The following is a 23,016-nucleotide window of genomic DNA, read 5'->3' as shown; positions in this document are numbered from 1 at the left end:
GTAAACGTACAAATTCAAATTGCGACAGTTACTTTGGAGAAGACAACAAAGAAATGATGGGAGGCTAGTTTTAGATAGGGTGGTCAGAGAAGACTTCCTGAAGATGACACTTAAGCTGCAACTTGAGAAGTTATGGTAAAGGCCAGAGAAAATGCATCCTAGGCATAGGGAACAGCCCCTATGGATACCGGTGTTGGCAAAGAATTTGGCATGAGGCAGGTCAGGTGTTGAGGAAAGCAGGCGTAAGAAGTGTCAAGTACGGCGATGGGCATACAGAATATGTTTGTGGACTGCGCAGGAGCTCACCATCTGTTGCCACAGACATAAGTAAAATGCAGAGACAGAGTCGAAAGCTGTGGTAAGTTCTATGAAAGGTGAGGTATGGCTAGTATATTGCTATTTTATCCAGTGGGAAGGTGAAGGAAAATGCCTCTGAGAAGGGATAATTAATCCGACATAGGAATTAACTCAGCAAAGTGAGAGGAGATTGTTTAGATTGAGGTTAACAGCAAGTGCCGAGTTTCTAAGGCAGTTGATAGGACACCTGTCCGAAATAGTTAAGTGGGAAATGAGGCCGGAGAGGCAAAGCTGAGACCTGAGAGCACCAGGTTGGCATCTTAAGGATTTTGATTGTATCATTAAGAGCAATGGGAATATACTGACCTGTCTTAATTCATAGTGGGGAGGATATGATCACAAAAACATTTTAAAAACATCACTCTGGCTGTTGAATGGATTGAAGGTGGACAAGAGTTGATTTAGGGAGACCAGGTAGGAAACGATTGCAGTGTTGTAGACATGAAATTATAAAAATTTTGGCTAAGGGTGCTGGCAGATCATGATAGAAAGGAGTGGAGGATTATAGGACTATCTAGGAGTTAAGATCTCCAGAGTTTGGTGACCGATCAGGTATGGGGGCTGAGGGAAAGAGGTATCAAGGAACACCCTCCAGTTTCCATTTCTAGTTAGCAGATGAGTGGCGGGACTGTTCATTGGAATAGGGAAAGTGGTAGAGGGCCAGCTTTTGGGGAAAAAAATGTTACTTTTAACTCATCGTAATTCTCAACCTCACTAGGGACCTTCATCATGTACTTTTTTTATACTGTTTGAATTTTTATGAGCATGCATTGTAATCAGAATAAGAACAAGTGGAAAAAGACTTTTAGAATTCCATCATGTCCCCCAAAACGATAACTGTGTGATACAAAATCTTATATAGATAATGTAGAGATAGAGCATGCTGAGGGAAGTGTTAGGAAATTCAGTGAGGATTTCCTGTACAATTTGGAGCTGAAGCTAATGACAGGCTTTCCTCTCTGCCTACACCATCTCTTTACTCCCTTCACTCCCTTGCTGGTTTCTTTGTCTTAAAAAAAGATAAGTCAGAATTTTAGATGGGACAATTTAAAACGTGCATGAATTTTCTTAGAAGTAAGCATTTGCTTTGCTTAAAACGATCAGTGCCCTTTTCTGTGTTGAACAACTGTTGTATACTTTATCTGACTCAAGGGGTTAGTCAGGTCGATGCTGTCTACCTAACGCCCATTCCTTCACCCATGCTGGGCCTTACCTGCCTCTCTCATCCCATTCTGGTCTCCCTTTCTGACTCCAGTCCCCATCTTTGGTTGGCAGAGGTGTCGTTCGCAGAGATCCAATGAGGCAGTTTTGTATATGACAAGATACTTTCAAATGCTAAAACCTTAATAGTGTGTGTTTTTTAGGCTGTATCAAAATAGCCACATAACAGTATTACTGTTAAAAGGAGTAGCTGTGTGAAATTCAATATTGTATTTATTTAGGTGTGGAGGACATTGCCCACTGTATCATGCTAAGGTCCTTCGAGAAAACTCATGAGAGAGATTTCTTTTAAATTCCAGAGCTGGAAAGAGCTATGCTGCTTTCGAGCAGCTATTAAGTTTTTATCTTACTGGCAGTGCAAATTCTCTAACCAGTGTATTTTCCTCTTTCCCTTGTGTGCTGAGAAAGTCAGAACCAAATTCGAAGTTTGATGGTTCTGGAGGTCCTCGTGGTTTGTGTTTCTGTCAACCTCTGGCTTCATCTTACTGGTCATTATTTTCCCTTTATAAGGATTATTTTCTAATTAAAAAAAATTAAGTACAACTAATTAAAGATATGCAATCTTTAAAGAGTAACAGTACAATCAATGCTATTTTAAGAAAAAATACGCCCTCGCAGTTACCAGTGTGTCTTCAGCTCCCATCCTATTTTTTAAATTCCTCAGAGGTAACCACTGTTCTGAATTTTATGTCTATAATTCCCTTACTTTTCATAATTGCATACCATATATATTAGTATTCTTAAACTAGAAATCGTTTGAAGCTATATAAAGTGAATCACACTATGTATTCTGTACCTTGCTTTCTTCATTCAACATTGTGTCCTGAGATTCATCTGTGTTGTGTATAACTGTAGTACATTAATTCATTGCTTTGTAAGATTCCACTGCATGAATATACCTGGATAAATTTATCTAGTCTGCTGTTGATATTTGGAGTGTTGTCAGTTTTTTGCTGTTGCTAACAGTCCTGCTACAGACACTCTCATATGTGTCTCATGATATATATGTATACATATCATGAGCCCTAGATTAGGGTTTTTCATCCTTAGTACTACTGACGTTTTGGGCTGGATGTGAGGGGCTGTCCTCTTTAGTGTAGTATGCTTGGCAGCATCCCGAGCTTCTGTTTGCCGGACTCCCATAGCACCCCTCCCTTCCAAGTTATGACACCCAAAAATGTCTCCAGATATTACAGACTTGCCCCACTTAGAAACCAGTGCTCAAGATCAGGGGCTGGCAAACTTCTTCTGCAGAGGGCTTGATAGTAAATATTTTAGGCCTGCGGGCCATGTGGTCTTTGTCTCAACTCATCAGCTATGCTTTTGTAGGGCGAAAACACCATAGGGAATATGTAAATGAACAGGTGTAGCTGTGTTCCAATAAATCTTTATTTATAGAAACAGGCAGGCAGGCTGGATTTGGTCTGAGGGCAGATTTGCTCTAGTTCAGATCAGTAGGAGCTATCCTCACACAGTGCATAGAACTCACATATAATCGAAACAAAAGTTTCACAAAACAGTGCTTATCTTTACTATGTGTGATTCAGTTTGATATTTTTTATTTTGTTCCATTTTTTAAAATGTCCATCAGTATATCCACTAAATTGGTTTCAAGGACCTATTAATGAGTTGTGACTAGCAGTTTGAGAAATTTGATTTCCTCAGTCATAGAGGTAAGCACATCTTTAACTGAACCAGATAGCATATATGTTTATATAAGGCATTTCAGATGCCTTTTAGGAGTCAGACTATAAATAAGTAAGTACCCCTTTGTGTGTATATTTTTATTTCTAAAACACAGATCGAGTCCATTCACTCCCCTGCTTTAAAACCTGTGATAGCTTGCATGGCATGACATACAAAATGTTTTCTAGTCTGGCTCCAGTCTGCTACTGAAATGTCAGGGCCACTTCCTGACTCTGATCTGGGAAGGAGGAATGCTGATCACTGTCATCTTGGGGACTCCTAGGTTTAAGACACAAGGAGGGAAATCCATTTGACTTGTGTATGTTTTGGTAACTTTCGTTTTATTTTCTTCTGCTTTATTTTGCCATGTAGAGATGTGATAATGGATCATCATGTTTCCACCATCAAACCTCGAAGAATCCAGAACCAAAATGTCATTCACCGCTTGGAACACCGGCGGATCAGTTCCGGCAAGGCAGGCACCCACTGGCATCAGGTCCGAGTGTTCCACCAGAACGTCTTCCCCAACTTCACAGTTGTCAACGTTGAAAAGCCTCCTTGTTTCTTGCGTAAATTCTCGCCCGATGGACGCTACTTCATTGCCTTCTCTTCAGACCAGACATCCCTCGAGATCTATGAGTACCAGGGCTGCCAAGCAGCTGAGGACCTACTGCAGGGCTATGAGGGGGAGATCCTGTCCAACGGCAATGACCAGCGGTCAGTCAACATTCGTGGCCGGCTCTTCGAACGGTTTTTTGTCCTGTTGCACATCACCAATGTAGCGGCCAACGGCGAGCACCTGAACCGGGAGTGCAGTCTTTTCACTGACGACTGCCGGTGTGTCATCGTGGGCTCGGCTGCCTACCTCCCGGACGAGCCTCACCCTCCTTTTTATGAGGTGTATCGGAACAGTGAGTCTGTGACTCCCAACCCGCGGTCCCCTCTGGAGGACTATTCTCTCCACATCATTGACCTTCACACTGGCCGCTTATGTGACACACGTACCTTCAAGTGTGATAAAGTGGTCCTGTCACACAACCAAGGGCTATACTTGTATAAAAACATCCTGGCCATCTTGTCCGTGCAGCAGCAGACCATCCATGTCTTCCAGGTGACCCCCGAAGGCACTTTCATTGATGTGAGGACCATTGGCCGCTTCTGCTATGAGGATGACCTGCTCACTGTGTCAGCTGTTTTCCCCGAGGTCCAGCGGGACAGTCAGACAGGCATGGCCAATCCTTTCAGGGATCCCTTCATCAACTCCCTGAAACACCGGCTGCTTGTGTACCTGTGGCGCCGGGCAGAGCAGGACGGGAGCGCGATGGCCAAGAGGCGCTTCTTCCAGTATTTCGACCAACTGCGGCAGCTGCGCATGTGGAAAATGCAGCTTCTGGATGAAAACCATCTGTTTATCAAGTACACTAGTGAGGACGTTGTTACCCTGAGGGTCACAGATCCATCACAGGTATGAGGTACTCTCCTGCCCTTTATCCCTCCAGTCTTCTTGGCTGAATGGGCTGGTTTCTCTCTTTGCCAAAGCCAGCCTTTCAGAAATACACGTTTTGTGTAGTCTTGAATTTCTGCCGTCCTAGAGCTCAGTCAAGCTTAAAACAGCTCTATTTTTTCTCTGGCCACATGCATTTTTTTTGGATAAATGGAAGCTAAATCTCAAGCCATCGATACGTAGATAGTCACTTCTGTGGTCATTACCCTTTTAACTTCTGCAGGGCATTTTCAGTACCCTCGAAGTGGAAATCCAGATGCTGCAAGGTCAAGGTTTGGACTACCTGTGGATAATCCTGTCTTGATTTTGTAAGACTGTGCTTGTTGGTCCGACTGTTTTAGTTCTGGCGATGAGAATGAGCCCACCATAGAAAAAAGAAAATCCTCTCAAAATTTAGTCTTTCTTTCTCGCTTAAATGGCTCATGTCCATAAACTTCTTCCCAAAGCCTACTTTAAAAGGTAACTAATACGTAAGTCCACTTGACAGTTGAGTTTTACGACTTTGCTCTCACCCACATGCTGAAAGGTAGGTTGTAGAGCAGTAAAAGATCAAGAGGAAGCCCACGTTTCGAGTCGCCCACGTGACTCAGCAGGACTGCAGATCCTGAGGGTTTTTCAGTTTGGGTGAAAGATGTTGGTAGGGGAGACAGGCATTACTCGAATGGGAATAAGGTGGTGGTAAGAGCACAGAAACCTCTGAGACTCTTGGGTTAAAACACCATGTTGAAATTCGGGGTAATCTGGGTGTTTCCCTTTGGTCTCCACTTAGTGTCGACCCCCTAAGAGACACCTTTTCTCTATCTTTGCCCCCATTCTCCGGTTTCTAGATTGTTTTCTTAGTTGATAGATTGGAAATTCTGAACAGAGAACAAATCAGTAAACCACAAAGTCATCTGAATCTGGTGTCTCATTGACCTGTTGCTGATTCTGTCATTAAGAGAGACTGTGCAGAGCATTGTCTCTTAAGACCTTACCAAGCCATCGGTGGTAAAATGTTTTCTAACATTTTTCTTCTGAATCATAGCTTATGTATTCTTAAAAAAGATGGGGAGTAATATGGTTAAGAGATCACTTTTTTCCTGGATTCTTCTTTCCTGTCAATGATGAAGTCACCCATTTTGCTATCACAGGTGAACATTTAAGTTCATCTATGTGGCAGTGAAGCCCTTGACTTCTGTACCCTCCTGTCCTGTGTTTCCCATTCTGCCCTGGAGGGAAGATTAGTAGATGTGTATGTCATTCTATATTCACATAATTAGGATGGATCCCGGTGAAGCCCTGATACGATCAAAGTGTTGTCCAGGTCTATAGAAAGGACATGAGCCAATCTTTTATTTAGGTTCGAGCTGTAATTACCTTTTTATTTTGGCGGGAGTAAGATGTCTGTGACTGCTGCATTCGAGATTATCTTTTTTTCCTTTTTTAAAACATGACCTATTTATTTCTGGTAGCTGTGATAATTGTAGCTAGAAACGTATCTAGGGCTCTGTGCTTTGCTTAACAGAGTCTGTAACTTTAAACCCAGTCTCTCTGCCCTAGTTGTCTTTCCCTTGTTCCTCAGTTTAATTTGATAGGTTCCAATAAGGTTAATGAGTAAAAAATGCACCCAAAAACAAAGCCTTGCTAATATTAGGGTATTCTCAGGTTATCCTCCAGCCTCTTTAATTTACAGCCAAATTTAATTTCCAGGGGTTTGTAAAAGTCATGTAATATAAGTTCTGGGAAGGACTAATTACTAGTAAAATAGGTGGGCCAAATGGCTCCAGAAATTGGTAAGGGAGATTTAAACTCAATCATAGGAAGGAGACGACTAATCCCATTGTTCTGACAACTTCTAGAGTTCTGTTGGAAACGTGCAGATTGATTCACACTGTCACATTCACTGTGACAAACATTAAGGGTTCCTGGTACTTCTTCCCTGTTAGGCGGAGCAGTTCCCTCTAAACTGGAGGTTTAGAGGAAGAGGGCTAGCCACCCATGGGCCCATTCAGAAAAAGCAGTAACTGCCACCTATGGCATTTGAATGCTTTTCAGGTTCCCCCTCTGGTTTTAATTGCTACAAATCTCAAATGCTGCAAATGCTCTTGGTTGAAAGAACATTTATAAAAAAATAAATGGAAATATCGCTCTGATTTTTCATTTGTTCAGTAGCACGTATCCTGCTTGGTTACAACTTGTCTGGGCAGTTTTAGGACACAATATACTTAAGGTGTTTCTCTGCATGTTAGAAATATTAAGAGGAAAAATAAATAAATGCCCCCAAATTGAACTTTCAACTATACATATATGAGAGAAAATAATTTGTCAACAGGCAGCTCCAGGCTGCAAAATGACTTTCTCAGTGGGAAGGAAAATTAAAATCTGGCAATTTAAAAAAGTGTTTTTTATCTCAGGGTTGGTTGGGGAGCAAGTAGGGAATAAACACTTGGAAGGAAAAATATTGCATTTGCACAGTTTGATATGGAAGATTGGAAAGCTTTTTATACATATATGCTGGCCAATTCAGTAATTCTGGCAGCACAGGTAGAGTGGGAAATCTGGCAGTACTGAAGCCCTTGACTGATAAAGCCCACCAAGGTCTTCTCCTTTCTCAGAACCACTTGGAGCCATGTTTTGGCCCTAGTGCTGGAGCAGAGGGGTAGCTTGAATTTTCAGCCAAGTGATTAGTTCGTTAGGCATGGCATTATACCCAGCTGCCCCTTACCTCTCTCTGTTCTTCTGCAGGCATCTTTCTTTGTGGTGTACAATATGGTGACAACAGAGGTGATCGCTGTGTTTGAGAATACATCGGATGAGCTCTTGGAGCTCTTTGAGAACTTCTGTGATCTCTTCCGTAATGCGACCCTACACAGTGAAGTCCAGTTTCCCTGCTCGGCTTCCAGCAACAATTTTGCAAGGCAGATCCAGCGCCGGTAAGTTGTTCTGCCAGGCCTAACAGGCTTAGTTTTTCTTAAACTTTTCTTAATTTGTTGGTGTGAGGCCAGTAGTCATTTACATCAGGAAACCATGCTACAATCTTATCCTTCATTTCATATATCCATTTCATCTCCCCCACAGAATTGTATTCTAATGTAACATATTTTATTAACCATCTTGTCATACTTTGCTGCATTGAAAATACAACGTTTATGTAAATTGAAATTACATGGCTCTACATGCTTAATTTTATATTCTCCAAAAATCTTTTGGTAAAAAAAATTAAAATGGATCCCTTATAAGTCATAATAAATGTTTAAGAAAAAATATGGATACCAAAGAACACAAGTCACTTAAGGAAAGCCTTTATCTTGGAAGAGAGAGACCAAAATAAACAGAATAAAGAAACAACGTTGCATTCACTGAAATAATTGAAACTATCAGAATAAGAACATTTAGAACAGGGTCATGCTTTAGAAATTTTGAATTTGTTAGATATAGTCGAAGCACCATCCAAAAAAGTAGGATAAAAAGATAAGGAAAATGGTAGAGAAAAGATGAAAAAAAAAAAATTAGAAGATTTACCCAGGTATCCCAATGTCTGACTAATGCCAGAGGAGCAATAGGGAAAATAAAGGGGCGGAAGCAGCGTAGGGCAGTTCCTAGCGCTGAAGGCCATGTTTCCACATTGGTAGGACCGTTTAGTGGCATGTTCGAGCTTGGTGGCGCTGACTCATGTGAGCCAATGTTAAACTTTCAGGAATTATTGCAAGCTGGTTGCTAAACACAGCCATTATCAAAAATTAGTCATTTCCTAATTATTTCACTACTACTTATGCTCTTGAGGTTATTTGTATCTGTGTGCAGGTGAAAATACTATATAGTGATATGCTATAGTTCATCTCTTGACAGCTCCACATTAGTGATGTCATACTGGTACTTTGAAACTGACCACAGCAGCAGGAGTTACACCACAGAAATCGGCAAGTGCTGCAAATCATAACTTTTTTCCCCTTGGAGAAATAATGATTGAACCTTTGTTAGCACAGTATTGGATCCATCAAGTATCCACTACAGTCAATGAGAAAAAGACCCACACTGAGGCATATATATAGCATCATGTTATTTTAGAACATTGGGGATAAAGAGAAAATTGTAAAAACTTTTAGAAAAACCTGCATGTCACATATTAAAAATTAATTCATCAGAATGGTATTGGACTTATCAATAACAACATTGAAAACTTGAAGTCATTAACATCAGATGTCTGATAAAAATGATTTCTAACCTAGAATTCTATATCTAAATAATAGGTGGAACAAAGACATTTTCAGACATGTAAGATCTCAAAAAATTACCTTCCATGTCACTTTTCTAAGGAAGCATCTAGAAGATGTATTTTACCAATAATGCACAGAAGGATGGTACAGGAAGTAGTTTGACACTGGAGAGAAGCCAAGAGAATTCCAAGGACCATGGTAAAGGGAAGTTCCGGGAAGACAGACCACTGGCTGGACCAGGCTGAAGCAGGAGGGTGGAGGTTTCCGAGAAGGATGTATCCAAGGAAAAATTAAAATCATGAGAACATTTGGTGGTTTCGAGTGCATTAACAGGAGACTGTCAGTTATGTTCCGGCAGGGTCGTCAGCACAGGCCTCACTGGGAAGGCGATATTTGAGCAAAGCTTTGGAAGGAGGTCAGGAGAAAGCTGTGGGAATATCAGGGGAAGGAATAGCAGGGGGATATCAGAGAGAGGAAAAACCAGCAAAGGGATCATTCAGTTTAAAGGTCCTGGGTGGGTCTCATGCATTTGAGGAACACCAGGGAGGTCAGTGTGGCTGGGCTGGGGTGAGCAGAGTAGTTAGAGATGAGGACAGACACAGGGCCCATTCTGAGGCTTTGGCTTTGACTGTAGATGAGATTGTATTTTAGTGGTCTCATGTTTAAGCAGGATCACTCTGCTTGCTGTGTTAAGACTGGACTGTGGAGGTAGGGCGGAAGCGTGGACACCAGTTAGGAGACTATTGCAATGATCCAGTAAAATTATTGCATTGTGTTTCCTGTCACTAGGATTTAAGTTCTGTTTTGTTCACTCATAATATCCTAAACACCTAGAAGAGTGCCTGGCACATACTAGACCATCAGTAATTACTGTGTTTATTGAACAGTGGGGGCTTGGGTTCAGGTAGTGACATTAGGGGTGGTAAACATATTCTCAGTGTATTTTGAAGATAGTGCCCAGAAGATCAGTGGAGGATGGGATGCGGGCTGTGAAAGAGCACAGCCAAAGATGATTCTAACATTTTTGGCTTAATCAGCTTGCAAGAGAGAGTTACCATAAACTGTGATGGCAGAGCTTGTGGGTGGAGCAGTCTAGTGGTTTCTCAGTGGAAGTGTCACTTTTCCCTGACATGTCAAGTTCAGTGAGCACTGATCATCAACTCGGGCATATCAAGCTAGAGATCACTGGTGACTTGGTGAGAGTAGTTTCAGTGAGATGGTGGGGCGAAAGTTTGTTTGGTGTAGGTTTCAGAAAAGGAGGAGGAGAGAATTGGAGATAGTAAGAAAAAATGTTTTGAGGAGTTCTGTTGTAAAGGAGAGCCGAATCAATGGTGCATTAGCTGGAGAGGCAAGTGGTGTTAAGTATTTGTTTTGTTATTTTTTCAATGGGGGGGGAACATGGCCTGTTGGTATGCAGATGGGACTGATCCTATAGATGCGGGGGATGGGGGGTGGAGCGTGGCGGGTAGGGGGTGGGGAGGTGACTGATGGTTTGAGAAAAGAGGGGAAAGAATTAGTTAAGTATATGAGTGGGCATGGGATCTAGTGCCCAAGCTGGGGGTTGGCCTTGCATGGGGATGTAGGCAGCTACATAGGCGCAGATGTGCTCACAGGAGCTTTGAAAAGGTCTCTTCTCATTACTTCTATTTTTCAGTAACAAAATAAGCAATGCCATTAGGTTAAGGTCAACAGGATGGAGGGGGATGAGATAGTCATTGAAGAATGTGGGAGGCTCACCGGACTGGGAATATAGCACCAGTGCCCTGCAACAGTAAGGGCCCCCATGAGGTTCGTGGTTGTAAATTCAAAGTGAGCATCGCCTTGTTTTTCTCAGCTGTGGAGATAACTGAGTGGATACAGGCATGGAATAGACAGAGTTGAGCTTAACGAGGGTTATGGTTTTTCCAAGTGAGTACCACAAAGTGACAGAAGACAGGTTGTTGAGGACGCGTGCAGTGGAGTGATTGACTGGAATTTAAGCTGGCTAAGGAAGGGAGGACACGATGAGGTTGCAGGGTGACAAAATGTTGGTAGAATCGATGGATGGCACCGTGTAATCAATTCGAGTTGAAGGATCGTTGAAGCTGGGTTGGGTAGAGAGAGTGAGCTGGAGAGATAGGAGAGAAGGTGGTTGGAGAGTGTGGTGCTCCATCCTGAGGTTACAGGGGGTTGCAGTCATCAGTGATGGTAAGGTGACTGTGGGATCGAGCGGCTGAGACAGAGAGGAGGTCTAGGAACTAGGAGGCCATAGTGTTGGAAGGATCATCTCTGAGAATTTTGAAATCACCACAAATTAAGAGAGGCCTAGATGGGCAGAGTGAGAGTGAGCCAGGAGCTAAACAAGTGAAAAGTCAGAGGGATGACTGCTTCATCTTTCAGTCAGCGGGGGAGCATGGAGGTTGGAGGTGGTGAGTGCTGCTGAGGAACAGGAACTGCTTCAACCTATAGATTTTCATGGAGGCTTGGATTTGTAATGATCACAAGCCTGGGCCAGCCCCCACCATTTTACCTTTTGAAGCCACTGAGCCAGGCAGGGTTGGAGTGTAGATTATGACATGCAGTATTGGATCTTTGCTGGAAAAGGGCTGAAAACCAAAGAGCCCACGATCTTTGATTCCAGCTAACGTGAAAGGGAAAAAAATAAGTTCTTTTTGGCTCAAGGTTTAATTTTGTGATTTACACTGAGACTCTGAAAATTACTGTCAAGACTAATGGAAAAGCCGTGTTGATAGCTAGGGAAACTGTGAAGTGTTAATGTCCATCTAGCACTACAGGTTAACAGGGAAACAAAAATTAAAACCCATCTAATCAGTCTTTCTGGTCTTACCAAATTTAGGAACGTTCAGTTTTTTTATTTAATTAGTTTTTATTCCATTAGTTTCAGGGGTGAGTTGTTATATCATTTTCCCCCCAGACTAAAAAAAAACATTGATTTATTTTCTCTTTGATGGGTAAACTGTATGATATGCTTTGATGTAGAGATTAAAAAATGGCTAGGCAATTGACGTTCTAAAAAACTATAGGAAAGTGAAAATGAAGGGAAGAAATCCATTAACATTTTGATGTGTTTCTGCTACTCTTTTTTTAGGCATAATTTTTTTTCCTGTGTGTTTTTAATCATACTATAGACAGAATGTAGCCTACTTCTTTAACTTACCATTATAATAAACATTTATCTTGTTACAATATAATATTTGAAAATTATAGTTTTCCATTTGATTTTTAATTTTTCCAACTTTTCATTCTTGTAAATAATGATATATTAAATGTGCATGGAGAGTTCTCTGTCTTTGGGATTGCTTCTTTAGGGTAAATTTCAAGAAGAATAGGAGTACTTGGTTAAAGGATTTTAAATTTAGTATTTGTTACAATTGTGAGAAATAACCGCTCCATTATTATTTATTATTAAAGATAAATCAGATGTGTGACTGTGTCTATGTTACTATTTTTCTAGACACTGATGTTTCTGCAGGGTATGTGTAGCTAGCTCTCAAAGTTTATTTAAACAAAGAGTGAGTAATTTGTTAAAAGGGTTAATGAAAGTTTGCTTATATCTGATCCTAAGAACGGAGGGGCCGCTTTATTCAGGATTCTCTACTCTTCCTAGCTCTTTCCTGATGCAGTCTGAGGCTGTCATTTGGGGAGAGTAAATTCAAGTAGAAATAGTTGTCATAGATCAGTTATACTCATTTTAAACTTGTTTGTAGAGTCTTTGTTAACTTTTATAATGTTCCCCATTTCTATTCTGTTTTCTGTTTTTTGAGAGTATTTGTAGCTAGCCAGACTTGTGATGTGTGTGAGGTCTGACTTCAGTCAATATCTGGATTTTTATTTACAGAATGAGTTGTTTTTAGACATATATTTGTCAGTTTGAAATCCAAGGCAGCTTTGTGTGTCCGCTAACACGGCCTTCTTCACCGGTGCTTTATTTTAGGTTTAAAGACACTATCGTAAACGCCAAGTATGGAGGGCACACGGAGGCGGTACGCCGACTGCTGGGTCAGCTCCCCATCAGTGCCCAGTCGTACAGTGGTAGCCCCTACCTTGATTTGTCTCTCTTCAGCTACGATGACAAGTGGGTGTCAGTCATGGAGCGGCCCAAGACTTGTGGAGATCACCCTATCAGGTAACATTTCCACTTCAGCTGCAAACCTCCTAAGGGCTGGTGACGACCTGCTTCCTGTTCCTCTTTTTCTTGGACATCATTTCACTGTGACTGTGTCCACTTGTACTCATGGGTTGAATTGAAAGGGCAGCTCTTCTATAATGTGGCGGGTGCTTTGATCATTTAGGCACTAGTCTCATAAATTAACAACCTCTACTCTTTGCTTCTCATCAAAACATCCAGTTCAGGTAGGTGTTGTTTCCTTTTAAAGGTATCCAGGGAAGGAAACTATATTTTTCCATTTAGTAATATAATACCATTTCATAGGTTTTATCTAGCTCAACTTATTTTATTTCCCCATGTTACCCAGTAGAAAAGATAGCAGAGATAATTTGGGGGAACAGGTGGTTTTGGAGAAATCATGTATCCTTACTTGGAGAATTTTGGAATGTAGACTCCTGTATTATTGTTGGAACCTTGAAACTAATCTCTTACAGTCAGTCCCTCCCTCACAGGTGTCCAGTTCACAGACTCACCTGTCTCTCCATGTCAGGAGCTCGTATTGTCCTGTGTGCTGTAATAGGTACTAGGGAGAGGAACTGGCATTGTTGTCACTAGTGGAGTTATTTCAAAGGAGGTAGATGTGTTCTTAGAACCCTGTGCTGGAGCATGGGTCTTTTCCACATAGACACAGTGATGGTTAGTATTTCATAATCCAGCTTCATTGTGAATTGAATAGGTTGTCAATCACCATAATGTTTCCTTTGGGAAATTACAGTCAAGTTCCAAAAACCAGTTAAATTTTTTTATTTGGAAAATTTTAAACATGAAAAGCAGAAGAGCAAACCTCCATGTATTCATCACCCAGCTTCAGCAGTTATGAACTCATGGTCAGTGTTGTTCTCTCTTTCTACCACAACCACTACCTCCCACCCCCACTGCCACTCTGGATTATTCTGAAGGAAATCCCAGGTATCATCGCATTTTACTTGTAAATATTTCAGTATGAATTTCTAAAAGATAAGGACATAAAAAAATACAATCTCAATACCATTATTTCATCTGGCAAAAACAAACAAACTTTATTAAAACCACCAAATATCTATCAGCTTTTACATTTTTCTTTTGTCTTATAAATATTCTTTTTGTAGTTTGTTTCAAATTGGGATCTAAACGAGGTTCCTATGTTGCATTTGGTCACTATTTCCTCAAGTCCTTTTTAGTCTCTAGATTGTTTCCCTCTTATTTTCCTTGCAATGAAATGTTGAAGACACCAGGTGGTTAGCCCTGCAGTGTTCCCCACGGCCTAGATTCCACTCGTTGCATCCCTGGAGTAGTGTGTATTGTCTTTCTCATTCCGCCATACTTCCTGTACACCAATAGTTATATTTAGAGGCTCAAACAGCTCACTTTAAATTATAAGCCCCTTGTGTGTTGGGGACTGTATGAGTAAAGTAAATGTGTTTTCCACACATAACGGCATATAATGGGCCTCATTCGATATTGTCAGGCAGCTCGAAATACATTTCTCTCCTCTCTGATTTCCTTGCCTTTCTCATTTGAAAAGATTAACCCAATTAACACATCTGGAAATACCACAGTCCCTAGCTAAAGGGGTTTTTCCTGTGATTCTTATTTTTGATTTAAAATGAGAAATATAAGGATGATAGAGTAGTGCCATTACTGTAACACCTCTGTTGTGTATTCTGTTCTAGTCTTTGTCAGTATGCACGTTTACATTACACAGTTATAGTTGTGGTTAGCATGATACTTTGTGGTCTGCTTTTATTTTATAAACATTTTCCATGTTACACATTCCTCACAGTTACAGTCCTAATGAGGGCATATTATTCCATCAAGTAGATGTACTATATACTTTGTTTAACGGTTCTGTTATTACTGGGCATTTATTCTCTTTCTGCTTTTTTCCATTAGAGCTAGTGCTGTAGTAGCCATCTTTATTCATGTTACTTTTTACTTCATTTAAATTAAATTCTGAGGATGTAAATTCTTGGAAATGGGATTATTGAGTCAAAGGGTATGAATATCTTTTTGTCTACTTTTATGTTTGCTTTCCGAAAGGGAAATTATCAAGCTGTTTAATTCAGGCTCTTCATTTTGTAGGACTTCCCCAATTCATCCCTAACCCTGCTGATCTTCTGTGTTCTCAGAACCACAGGGTACCTATTTTGCATGTGGGAAAAGGTATTTAAGTACTGGGGTGGATGGAAGCATCTTTAGTCTTACTATATTGGATTAAGAATGAAAAACTACTTAGTATTTTGTTTTTGTGTATGAAAAGAACCTTCTAAAAAGAATTCTTAAAAATGAAAAAACTCAAAAATGGGCCTAGATCTGCACCATCCTATGTAGTAGCCACTAGCCACATGTGGCTGTTGAGCACTTAAAATATGACTAGTTCAAGTTGAGATGTGCTCAGGTGTCAGATACACATCGAAGTTCAAGGGCTTGGCACCGAAAAAAGAATGTGAACGATCTCATTTTTATATTGACTATAGATGGAAATGATAATATTTTGGACACTGACATTGGATTAAATAAAATGCATTATTAAAATTAGTTACACCCTAAAAATGTTTTTTTAAACATGGCTAGCTACCCGAAAATTTTAAATTATATACGTGGCTTACATTTCATTTTTAGACCTGGCCTAGACAGTTTTGGGGTAGGTGGCTTCTAGAAAGGGGAGGCTTTAATTAAGGCTGTAACTAAGGGCTATCCTGTAATAGAGAAAAGACCCAGTGATTCAAGACAACATAGTGAAGTTCTTAATCACCCTGCCCATAAAACTGGCTGATAAGATGAAGGCGATTTCACAGTTCTGACAGCCTGGGGCTGATAGAAAGATATAAGAGGGGATTTCATAAGATAGAATAACGAGTTGTCCCATTCCCCTGCTGTGTGTATTTCAAGATGGTGGTGACTGTCTATACTGTCCTCTCTCTCTCTCTCGTTCTGTTTAGGTTCTATGCCCGGGACTCTGGTCTGCTCAAGTTTGAGATCCAGGCAGGCTTACTGGGCCGCCCCATCAACCACACAGTGCGACGCCTTGTTGCCTTTACTTTTCACCCTTTCGAGCCCTTTGCTATTTCTGTGCAGAGGACTAATGCCGAGTATGTAGTCAACTTCCACATGCGACACTGCTGCACATAGGGTCCTCACCAGAGCCAAGTTTTCTGGTCTTCCAAGGCTTTCCCCCTCCTTTTCTCATGGACTCTAAAGCAAAAGCTCTTGACTGCCAGCTTTGTTGGTTCTAGACTGGTATACCTCAGACGGGGAGAGCTGGGGGAAGGAGTGAGGGTGGCGAGCCTGATGGAATTTTTTATTGTCTACAGAAAAACTACTGATTGATTAAAGTCCTCTCGCCTTTTCCCCATGCTGGTGCCCAGCATTAATTAAGTCCATTTAATTTTTATTTTATTTTGCATTTTTATTGCTATGAAGACGACAGCATTACACCTTTATCCCCTTCACATCACTTCTTTGGCATTATGGTATACAGCCTGAAACAGGAAAATCTTGTTTACTCATGAGAACTGTATACTTCCTTTCTACTTAGCCAACAAGCAGGGCTGTCTTTTTAAAAAAAACAAAATAAAGCCTTGGTATTTTCTTACTTAAATATATCCTGTTTGATGACTGCCTTATGTTTTGATCTCACCAACTGCTTTTCGAATATGTGGGTTCCAGGAAGGACTGTGAAAGAGACTAGAGGCCATGGATTTAGCAGCTGCTCTTGGGAGAACTAAGTGGTGTGTGTCAGCATGGAAGACAGTTATCGGCCAGGATTGTTTCCTCCCTTGGGTTTTCTCCTGGTAATTGTTACCGCTGGAGGAACTGGGCATAATTGCATGTTCTCATGTGGAAGCATGCTCCCATCTGTCCCATCTGTGTCATGCAGGTGGCCCTAGCAGAAACAAACACTGTTTAGCACGTACTGCAATTTGGGTAGGGGGAGCAGGCAAGCTCCAGGTGTCTCTAAAGACATTAGACTGGTTGTTCCTGGATGGTTGAGCCATCACAGCTATCCTACAAACACCTGCCAGCCCCCAGCCAGCATCCTTCTGTCACATTCTCAGCTAGTCTTCTCCAGAGAGCTTGTCAGTCTGTTATGTTTCATCTTCATAATGTACCCACCATTTATGTAGTAAGCTTCTGTAGTAACATCTGACGTTGAAGGCAGCTTTGAAATGTTGGGTTTCAGAACAGGCTGTGAAAAGAGCCGTGGATGTGGATGGCTGGATCCTGGATCCTCCTATATCCAGTTGACTTCCCTTGGGAACATAAGAAGTATGATATGAGATGCGAAGCCCCACCAAAAACGATTCAGCGAATCTCATCATTTTCTATATTGAACAGCTAAATTCGTTCTCATTTAGCATTCACGAGATTCAGGCACTACCTGCTATGAGTCAGGTAGATGCTGTGTCAAAACGTTAAGGATGAGGAGAGAAATAGGCAAATAAAGAGTATTATAATGCAAAACAGTAAAAGCTTTAATACCATGTATCTGGGAACAGTGGAGGGAGATGAAGGAGAGCTGGAGAAGGAAAGCCATGCTGGGGAAGGGACAGTGGAACTAGATAAATGGGAGCGTGTTGTGTGAATCAGGGCAGAGGACATTTCAAGAAGAGATCCAGCATGTTCAAAGGCATAGAAGCATGAAAAGGTCTGTCAAGTTGTGAAATGGCAAATAATCGAACATGGCTACAGCACCAGCCGTGTAGGGGGCCTGGAGAAATGTGATTGGTTATGTAGAGAAGTCTTGTGCACGGTGCTAGGGTTTTATGGAAGACATAGTATGAATTTCACAGAGGTAACTTTCCGCAGTCTGAAAGATGGCTTGGAGCGAGTGGAGCCTAGAGGTAGGGAGGCCAGGTGAGCCAATGGTGGTAATCCAGAAGAGAATGGGAGGGCTTGGACAACATCACTGGGCATTGGGGTGGGTGAAACACTGAGGCATTCCAGATTGTTTGTAGGTCGTGACAAAATCGGGATCCCAAAGCTGTCACATGTTTGTGGGGCCGAACTGACTTTTCTTTGTGGAAGCACTTTACCTGCACCTTTTTCTCTGTACTGGGTTTGCTTGATTGTACCTAAGGGCTTGGCAGAGTGGGAAGCGCATAGAGTGTGAAGTCACGTGGGCTTCAGTGTGAATCCTGGCCCTTTGCTCATTAGCTGTGGAACCATGGGCTGATTTCCTAACCGTTCTGAGGGTTAATTTGCACCTCCCTCCACCCTAGTTACACAGTTCCTTGGTCATATTTTATTTAGATCTTTTTGTCACCTCTAACTACCACCTCTGAAGTCCCAATTTCATACAGCCCTATCCGACCACCCCTTGTAGCCTTTCACCTTACTTTTCTACCTCCACAGTTGATCTTTGACCTCATGGAAGCCTCCAATCCCTTGACCAACCGGGATTAGTTAGGGTGAGAAACTGCTGTAACTAAAGCACCCCACAATGCCGTGGGTTAAACAACATAGTTGTTTTTTCTCTCTCAAGTAACAGCACATAGCAGATGTTCATAGTCAATGAGTGGTTCTGCCACACGCAGCCATTCAGGGACCCAAGGCCCTTTCATCTTGGCCCCCTGTGACATTGTCCGGGATTGAGCTGGGGAGAGAGTGAAATGGTGTAGAGGAGGCCCTGCCTAATCTTAAGGCACCTATCCATTAGGGCACACGTCGCTGCCACTCGCATTGGAAAGATCTTAAACACATGGCCACATGTAATAAGCGAGAGAGCCCGGGAAATGTAAGTGATTGGCCAGCCAGGTGCCAGGTACTCTTGTATTTGCAAGAAGCGGAAATGGGTTTTGGCAGACACCTCGCTGTCACTGGGACACTGGTGTCTTCACTAGCTGTTACTTCCCCTCTGGTCCTCTCCCCTTTCCTTATTCAGCCTACGTTGTACAGTCTGTAATCACGCCCTTGCAGTTACCTGTAAACTTCCTTGCTGCTCCTCTATGGTAATTTAGAAAAACCTCAACTCTGTGCATGTCTGTGTCTGAAGAGTTGACAATTACTGCAGAAAAACCGTGTCTGTTCTTAAATTCATGACCGCAAGCCTAAAGTGGGTACGTAAGACTACTAAGAATCTGCATGTACTTTCCTTGTCTGTTTACTTTCCTGCCCCCTGAAATCGCTGTTTTACACCTTCACCTCTTTTGAAAACCCTCTTCCCATTTCTCACCAAACACCCTTGCCACCTACTTCATGGCAGAAATAGAAACAATCAGGTGAGCATTTCCTTTTCTTTACCATATCAACCACGTGACATGCATCTGTGCTCATTCTCTGCCTTTGCTCCTGAAATATCCCTGTTTCTTAGCCAGCCCCTCCACCTGTGTGCTGAGTCCCATCTCCTTTTGACTTCTCAAGGTCTTTGCTCTGCAGTTATTTCTCCTGCATCTACTGTCTCTTGTTAAGTCATTCCCATTAGCTTATAGATATGCTCTAGGATCTTCTTCTTTGATTAAAAACTCCTGCGTTGGCCCCGAAATCCCCTTTAGTTACTGCTCGTTTCTCTGCTACCCTTCCCAGACAAAATTCTCACAAGAGTTGTCTAAATTAAATGTTTTCGCATCCCCACATTCCATTTTTCGTCAACCCACTCCAGGTAGATTTCTCTCCCCACTACTCTGCTGAAGCTGCAGTTGTCCAGGTTACCAGTGATTCCACATTGCCACTACAGTGCTCGCCTCTTGTCCCTTTCTCATTCAGTCTCCCAACATAGGACATAATCGATTTCTCTCTATCAAGAAACACTTGCTTCTCTTGATTTCTAGGACAGTGCGTGTTTCTGGTTTTCTTCCTGCTTTACCGATTGTTGCGCCTCGGTCCCTTTCCTGGCTTCTCCTCTGCTTTACCTGCAGATGTTGGAGTGCCCCAGCCCTTTGCCTTGGATTCTCACCTCTTTTTCTCTACATGTCTTTTCTTTAATCGATTTCATCTGTTCCCATAGCTTTAAAATCTAGTTATATGCTGATTACTCTCAAAGTTATAACTCCGGCTCCGACCCTTTCCTTGAGCTCCGAATCCACATAGCTCGTGGATTACTTGGCACCTTGATTTGGATTCTAATAGTCATTTCAAAACCAGCATGTTTAACATGATGCTCCTGATGCCCACCCCCACCTCCACCCTGCTTTTCCTCAAAGATTTCCCACATGGTTTCGGTATCTACCCATTAACTTGAGCCAAAATTTAGGAATTATTCTCACTTTCTCTTTTTCCCATCCCCCTTCTTCCCCTCCACCACCCACATATCTGACTTCCCTCCAGGGTTTGTCCTCAGCAGTCTAAACCAATCGTGATAGTCCTGCACTCCTTGCTAATGACCAGAAGTAGCACTAGGCCAAAACTAGTTAGAATAAGGGGTTCGTTTAGGAATCGTGTGACCTAGTTCGGGTCAGCACTACCATGAGGTAAAGCTTTCTGGAACTTTTTGGGGGAACATTTCTCTTTTGACAATGTCGGTGAGGAAACTTATAGCCCACATTTCATACTCAGGGAGAATCAGCCTTAGGATGAAGCTGACCTGGGTGGCAGAATGAATAGAAAAGAACCTGGATTATAGATGACATAGGTAGCCGACTAGATCATATAACCTTGAAACCCACCTTACATTTGGATTTCCTGTTTCTGTGAGACAATACATTTCCTTACTATTTAAGCCATTTTGAATTGGGTTTTCTGTTTATTGCAGTTCAAAGCAAATTAATAGGTACAGAGGGAAAGGCAGGTCTCCTGTGGACGGTCATGAAATTCCTGTTGGCTTGGTACCTATTTGGTTCCTGTTCTTGGATTTTTGTAAGATTTTTGTAAGATTCCTATTCTTGGATTTTTGTATGATTTTTGGCTCTCCTATACTCCCTCTGCAGTCTCCTGAGCTGGCCTGGCAGTTTCTTGTAACTAAAAGGACTTAACTAAAATGAGAGATAAAGCATTCAGCCTATTGAGCACTTGACCCATAGTAAGTTCTCAACCCCTAAATGTTTGTTTAGATCGGATTTGTTTCCAAAGGGTATAAAGGTGCTCTCAGAAATCTAGTGTCTTGTCTCCACAATGTCCAATGAATCTCAAGAATCTTTGGAGAAACAAGTTCTTCGGAACCAGAATGCTTAAGAAAAGCAGAGACTTTGGGGGATATATATATATTTCAGATCTGTATTCTTCCCAGAACCTCTCTCCACTCATCCCTGCTCTTCAGGGAACTGACGTGTCAATGATCCAGCTGAAGCTTCTCTGGACCTTTGAGAGAAAGATTCCATTCAAATTTAGCAAAACCCCTTTCATAGTCCTTGCAGAGAACCGGTATAAAACAGTGGAAAATCTAAATTAGATAATTTTTAAAAGAATGGTAGCTTCATTATTTTCAAGTACACAGAGTCGCTCCCATCTCAGCTATGAGTGTTCCTTTGTAGAAGCCCCGTGGGACTTTCCTTAATGAGTAGATTATAATTATTGGTAATCAGTGTAACGGTTCTCTGCGACGCGTGCTTCAAAAGCAGTTGAGCATATTAAGTGATTTTGATGTTCCAGGGGGCAGTTTTGTTTACAACATTAATCTGCTCAGTGTATATCCTTTATAGCTACAATCCTCTGTCATTTTTTAAAAAAATCTATAAAGTCTCCATCATACAACATTTGATTTCCAGAGGCAGAGATAACGTAGGAGGCAGAGAGGTACGGAGTACGACTCAGATTTTTTACCCATGGTGTTCTGATAGAATTGTGGGAACAGCTCAGGCTCGCAAGTGAGGCCTTCTGCAAACCCTGGCACTGTCACCTACTAGCTCGGCTCCCCTGAGCTTGATAACAAGAACTTTACTGAGACTCAGTTTCTCCTCTATAAAATAGGGATAACTTCTACTTTGCAGGATTAATATGAGCACCAACTGAGTGTTAAGTACAGTTTTTAATACAGTAAATAATAAATGCTAGTTACCTTCTCTCTAGATCTTTTGGCTTGTGTGGGTGGCTCACCTGTCTCTTTAGTGTCACAGAGATTGCACCCAACCTTCGTAGTGCCTCTTCATTCCCTGATGACCAAGCACTATGAGCTTGCCCCTGCTCCAGGATCAGCCCGTGCTCACCCACCAGAGACTGGTGGCATCTGTGGTGGTACCATTCTGCTGCTAAAGCCTCTGTCCCTGGTGCAGCCAGGTCTGAGAAGACCAACATTTTCCTAACCCTCTTTGCAGACAAACACACTGGATGGAATGAGCTTTTTTTTGCTGAGAGTTTGTTGTTGTTGTTGACTATGAACATTCATTAAAAGCTGGCGATGGACCGGAAGCTGTGCTCAGCATCTTATATAGGAAGGTATTTATATCAGTTTATCATTTCTGAGATGCGTTTTTCAAAATTGCAGCGTATCTAAAACTGGCGTCTTATCAGTGTCAGCCAGGCAGCTATCATCGCTTGTGTGTGCAAATCGAGCATGCTCTTCATATTGTTATCATTCCTGTTGAGTAATACATGTTGTAATTCTACATATATTAAATGTACATGCTGCTTAAGATGTCTTCAAAAAGGTTATACTCTGATTTCGTATTTGCCCTCTTTTTGGCTCACCCACCCTACTGTCAAGCTATTGGTTATCCAGTCTCTGAGTGTGGAGTCAGGAAGAAAGAGCTGAGTGGTGGCTGCTTTTTTGTGGGAGCCCACTGCTTCTCCATGTAATGTTTCATTAACTCTTTCATGATGAAGGCCTGTTTCCTGCGGGGAGAATTTACAGCATCCCAGGAGAACTGTCTGAAACTGCTGCGTGGTGGTGGCACATGTTACGTCTTACAGCAGAAGTGGGTTCCCAGGCCCCGTGCTGCACAGTCAGGCAGCTCTTCTCAGTCCCATGTGCTTCTCTGAGGCCAGAAATCTGGTCTCCAACTACTGTTTCTCTTCCAAGATTAGTAATTAAC

At 41.9% G+C, this 23,016-nt stretch overlaps 1 protein-coding gene across 5 annotated transcripts in view; it reads left to right on the top strand.

Moving 5' to 3' along the window:
* DET1 (DET1 partner of COP1 E3 ubiquitin ligase) overlaps window positions 1-16,716 on the top strand; it is a 52,052-nt gene extending 35,336 nt beyond the window's left edge. For 4 of the 5 annotated variants that reach the window (XM_039858309.1, XM_039858308.1, XM_039858311.1 and 1 more), the window contains 4 exons: window positions 3,637-4,729; window positions 7,493-7,680; window positions 12,899-13,090; window positions 16,054-16,716. In XM_039858309.1, coding sequence (XP_039714243.1) covers window positions 3,647-4,729; window positions 7,493-7,680; window positions 12,899-13,090; window positions 16,054-16,243 — 1,653 coding nt within the window. In that variant the 5' untranslated portion in view covers window positions 3,637-3,646 and the 3' untranslated portion in view covers window positions 16,244-16,716. Of the gene's footprint in view, window positions 1-14; window positions 359-3,636; window positions 4,730-7,492; window positions 7,681-12,898; window positions 13,091-16,053 lie in introns of those variants that run through there. The other variant, XM_039858310.1, reaches the window with a different exon arrangement.
* The last annotated feature ends 6,300 nt before the right edge of the window (window positions 16,717-23,016 follow it).

This window comes from Pteropus medius, unplaced genomic scaffold, assembly GCF_902729225.1.
Source record: "Pteropus medius unplaced genomic scaffold, Ma_sr-lr_union100, whole genome shotgun sequence".
NCBI classification, from domain to species: Eukaryota; Metazoa; Chordata; class Mammalia; order Chiroptera; family Pteropodidae; genus Pteropus; species Pteropus medius.
The sequence above is the reverse complement of the archived record's forward strand: the minus strand, read 5'-3'. Positions and strand labels throughout refer to the sequence as shown.